The sequence below is a fragment of the Vombatus ursinus genome, unplaced genomic scaffold (assembly GCF_900497805.2).
Source record: "Vombatus ursinus unplaced genomic scaffold, bare-nosed wombat genome assembly UNPS02014794.1, whole genome shotgun sequence".
NCBI lineage: Eukaryota > Metazoa > Chordata > Mammalia > Diprotodontia > Vombatidae > Vombatus > Vombatus ursinus.
Window position 1 is genome coordinate 28,969,650 of NW_020954572.1, and position 5,213 is coordinate 28,974,862.

The 5,213-nt window shown below is 33.8% G+C and overlaps 1 protein-coding gene across 1 annotated transcript in view; it reads left to right on the top strand.

Annotated features, from left to right (window-relative positions):
* ARHGAP11A (Rho GTPase activating protein 11A) overlaps positions 1-5,213 on the top strand; it is a 32,501-nt gene that overhangs the window by 24,045 nt on the left and 3,243 nt on the right. Inside the window, exons 9-12 of the mRNA XM_027869989.1 lie at positions 2,305-2,434; positions 3,105-3,213; positions 4,502-4,640; positions 4,955-5,213. Coding sequence (XP_027725790.1) covers positions 2,305-2,434; positions 3,105-3,213; positions 4,502-4,640; positions 4,955-5,213 — 637 coding nt within the window. The remainder of the gene's footprint in view (positions 1-2,304; positions 2,435-3,104; positions 3,214-4,501; positions 4,641-4,954) is intronic.

Below are 5,213 nucleotides of genomic sequence, written 5' to 3' on the forward strand. Positions count from 1 at the left end.
CCTTGACCTGGGAGCTCTGGAGTTTGGTATAATATTCCTGAGAGTTTTCTTTTGAGGATCTCTTGTAGGAGGTGAATGGTGGATTCTTTGAATTTCTATTTTACCCTCTGGTTCTAGAATATCAGGGCAGTTTTCCTTGGTAATTTCTTGAAATATGATGTCCAGGCTCTTTTTTGATCATGGCTTTCAGGTAGTCCAACAATGCTTAAATTATGTCTCCTTGATCTGTTTTCCAGGTCAGTTGTTTTTGCAAAGAGATATTTCACATTTCCTTCTCTTTTTTTATTCTTTTGATTTTGTTTTATTGTTTCTTGCTGTGTTATGAAGTCATTACCTTCCACTTGCCCGTTTTCTAATTTGTAAGGAATTATTTTCTTCAGTGAATTTTTGTTACTCCTTTTCCATTTGGCCAATTCTGCTTTTTAAGGAGTTATTCTCTTCAATGGATTTTTGTACCTCTTTTACCATTTGGTTTATTTTATTAAGGTGTTATTTTCTTCACTTTTTTTTTTGTGCATGTGTGTGTGTCTCTTTTACCAAGCTGTTGACACTTTTTTCATGCTTTTCTTGCATCACTCTCGTTTCTTTCCCCAGTTTTTCCTCTTCCTCTCTTACTTGACTTTTTAAAATCCTTTTTGAGCTCTTCCAGGAATTCTTCCTGGGCTTGAGACCAATTTACATTTTTCTTTGAGGCTTTGGATGTAGTTATTTTGACTTGGTTGTCTTATTCTGAGTTTGTGTTTTGATCTTCCTGGTAACCATGGTAACTTTCTACGATCAGTTTCTTTTTGTTGTTGTTGTATGCTCATTTTTCCATTCTCGACTTTCAGCTTTATGTTAAAGTTGGTCTTCACTCCTGGGATGAAGGGGGCTCTGTCCCAACTTCCAGGTTTTTTTGTACAGCTGTTTTCTGAGTTAGTTTTGGGGGTCTGTAAGTTTTCAGTTCATCCAAGATGGTCTCGACCTGTGCTCTGGTCTGTGAGTGTCCACAAACACTCTTTTCCACCCTAGAACTCTCACTTTAGCCACAAGCTTTGTTGTGCTAGTGCTCCTCCTCACCCTAGGACTGCAACCCAGATTTGTGTACGGGCAATGAAATAGAATCGTGCACCCAGTGCCAGCAAAGGGACCTCTCTAATCTCCTTTTGACCAGTTGTCAGTCCCCCATACCAATTTCTTGCCTCTTTCCAGTCTTCTTACACCTTACATCCCACCATGTATTCTTCAACTCAATGACACTGGCCTCCCAAAGACATAAATTTAAGTCTCTACCTTTAGGGAACTTAAAATTTACAAAGGAAGATAAGCAGTTAAACGAATAAATATGAAATAACTTGATGAGGGAATGAAAACACCAGCTATCTGGAGGAGTAGAGATTTTAAGAGGCAGAGATAAGGAGGTAGTACATTTCAGTCAAAGGCATAGAGGCAGGAAATGGGTTACCAAATTCAGAGGACAGCAGGTGGGACAGTGTAGAACATAGACTACATGAGAGTATTAGGTAATATCTATGAAGGTCGTCTGTAGCTAGATTGTGAAAAGCTTTAAATACCAAGCTGCAAATTTTGTATTTTTTTCCTAACAGCCCTAAGACTTCTTAAGGAAGTGATATGGTCAACTCTGTGTTACAGGAATATTATTTTGGAGGCTGTGGGGAGGATGCATGGGCAGGGGGCAAAACTTAAGCTAAGAGTTTAATTAGGCTATTATAGTAGTTCAAGCAAGAGTGAGAAAAGTCTAAACTAGGGTGGTGGTTGTGTGAGTAAAGAGAAACTGGAGGGAGGCAAGAGGAGAAGGACCCAAGGCAGAGACCTGGACAATATACATGGTTAGGAGTGGGACATGGGACATTTCCGTCAGCAAAGGAAACTGAAAATGGCACTTAGACAGGTCAGAAGAGAATCTGGAGAGTGAATTGAAACCAAAGGAAGAGGAAAAAATACAGGAAGATCCAAGTGGTTATTAGCATAATGTTCTGACTACCTGAGCTAATTATCATGAGTTGGGGAAACAAAGAGGGAATGTATATTCTCTCCTGGGGATATTAAGTCAGAGTTTCTATATAAGAACTATTCCACATGTTATTAGCAGAATTTAAAACAAAATTAAACATTTTTTTGATCCTCCTAAAGTATAAAATTAATAAATTAACTAGTTTTTTATGTAAAAGGAAAATGAAGGAAGGTTATTGAGCCAAAGTTTAAAAAAAAATTTTTTTTGGAATTGAAAAGTCTTAAAAATTAATATTAATGTTTTGTGCTTTTAAAAAATCACAGTTATTATATGTTATGGTGCTTTTATAGTTCAATTAGAAGAAAGCCCTGGTGCATCTTCTCAGAGTTCAATCTCCCCCATAGCCATCAGTGGAAATCATCTGTTCAATACAGGTGTTCAGAGGCGAAGTAAAAGGATTGCAAGCAAAAAAGTATGCAGGTAAGTTGCCTCAATAATTAACTTAACCAATGAAACTTATTTAAGTGATTTTGATAGTTTGCTTTCAGTTATTTATTGTTTCTCCAAATTGATATGACTTAAATAATAAAATGTTTTTGAAAATATCCCTGTCAAAGTGCTCTTATTAGTTAAGAACATTTTTCCTTTTTTTCTCTATCAACCAAAGAAAGATTCCCAATCTGAAAAGCCACCTCTGCTTGATTAAAACCTTGTCTATTTTGTCCTACAGTATATAATCTTAATGTTTTACTTGTGCTTTAAAAATCTTTTTGATTCCAGGTTCCAAGGACTATGAATAATTCTTATCAGAAGCATGATAATTTGGTACACAAAGTTTTCATATTCCCACTACTTATACAATTTTAGATCTAGAATAGACCTTAGAAATCATCTGATCTAAACCCTCATGTTATAAATGATGAGGAAACTGTCATCAAGTTATGATTTGCCAAAGGTCCCACATAGTTAGGACTCCTCCAACAAGAGTTATCTGGTATTTTTATTCTTTTAGGAGATGAGCACTAAATGGATTCTTATTTTAAGTTCTACTCCACGGAAGGAATATTGTTGGCAGCATATACAACTTAGATTGTCTCGTTTTCAAACATTGCTTTTTTTCTTTCTTCTGCAAAAAAAAAAAAATTATTAGGGTGGAATCAGGGAAGGCAGGTTGCTTCTCTCCTAAGATAAGTCGTAAAGAAAAGGTCCGAAGATCTCTTCGTCTCAAGTTTAGTCTGAAGAAAAGTAGCAGAGATATAGTAAGTATTTCTTGTTCCTTCATTGTTTTTTCATTCATTTCAGACTTGTAATTTTAGTGACTAATTTGCCAAAAAATACCAAATCAGCCATAAATACTATTAAGTGCTACTAAAAATGCCTATACTTTTAGTAATCCACAAGTAAAATTTTCACTGTGAGTAGTTTATTTCTAAACCTCATGTTTTGTATGTACTGGACTCTGATAACTACAAAGAGTTTACACTTTATTTTTTTAAGTTTTGTGCATTTTCATTTGTATTTTTTGTTTTTCACTTTCCAATATACCTCTACCTTCTTTCTTGGGAGCTGTCCTAAATAACAGAATAAAAAAGAAAATAGTTCAGCACATCACAACAATCAAGTCTGACATTGTATACAGTGTCTCATGTACATAGTCCTTAATATCCGAAAAAAGAGAGAGGGAGGTACATTCTCATATCTTTTCCTTGGTCATTGTAATATTTTTTGTTCTGACTACTTCACTTTGCATTATTTCATATAAGACTACATATTTCTCTCCCTCATATTAGTAGTTTCTTACAGTACAGCAATATTCCATTATATTCATATAACTATTTGCTTATCTACTTCCTAGTTGATGGGGTCTCTATTTACTTTGCTTCTAGTTCTTTGCTGTTACGAAAAGTACTGTTATCAGTATATTGGCATATGGAACCTTTTTTGTCTTTGACCTACTTGATGTATTATGTCTGCCAGTGGTATCTCTAGGATAGAGGAATGGACATTTTAGTCACTTTCTTAAACTATTTCCATATTGCCCTAATAATCTGGGGTCTAGAAATACTATTCCCTTGTCATTCCTACTTTTTCTCATGATAATCCCTTGAGATTCCAGATCTTTTGTTCCTCTAAATGAATTTTTTCTCTTATTTTGTATTCTATAAAACACTCAGTTATTTGATTAGAATAGCACTCTGTATATTATTTTTGGTTCTGTCATCATTTGTATTACATTGGTGTGCCCTTGGCATCAACACAAAATATCCTTCCATTTATTTAAGTCATTTTCTGTATTGCTATATATCAGGAGCATGTTGTAATTGTATCTGTCTAGAGCTTGAGTGTATTTTGATAGATTGACTCTTATGTACTTTATGTATTCTGTAGTTATTTTGAATAAGACTTCCTGTAGAATGTTAATTATTGTTAGTTTCTTTTCCATCAGTCTTGTTATTTTTCTGAAATCATTGTTTTAGTTTACCTTTAATTTATAATTGAATAATTAATTTCATAACCCAAGCTTTCAAAATTTGTTTTTCTCAAAAGAACAGATGTTCTGGTTTGAATAGATATGAACATGTTGGACGAAGACTTGCAAGTCAACAAGATTTTAAAAATAGGATTGAATCTGTAAAAACTGGACTGCTTTTCAGTCCAGATGTTGATGAAAGATTAACAAAGAAAGGTATGTATGTGTAATAACTTTATAATTTACTAAAAAGACTTAGAAAAATGTTAAAGATTAACAAAAGAAAAGATAATGTGTAGTTATCTTGGCATTAAATTATTGTGTAAAGTATTTGTACTGGTGATTACTTTTTATGAATAGTTGACAAATTGTTAAAATCATAATCAACTTTCTTATTTTCAAAATGTTTCTGTTATTGGATTAAATTTATTTTAATTTAGGAGCTTTGGAAATAAAATGAGCTGACACACTGGTGTCTCACAGATTTATTAAGTTAAATATATTTTATTTCTGAACCATTTCATTTTCAGGGTCAAAGCATATCAGCAAATCTGAGGAAAATTTGCTAACTCCAGAACAAACGGATGACGTGAATTACCGAATGTCTTGGACTGGACCTAATAATACCAATTTTCAAGAAATTTGTACAAATGGGACATCACTTCTTATGGGAACTTTTGACAAGGAAAGTAATCCTTCTGAACCTGTCCTTACGGTTGAAATACCACCTGAATTTCCTTGTGAACTCACAGATGTTAATGTAAATGATAAACATGAAAACAGCCTAAC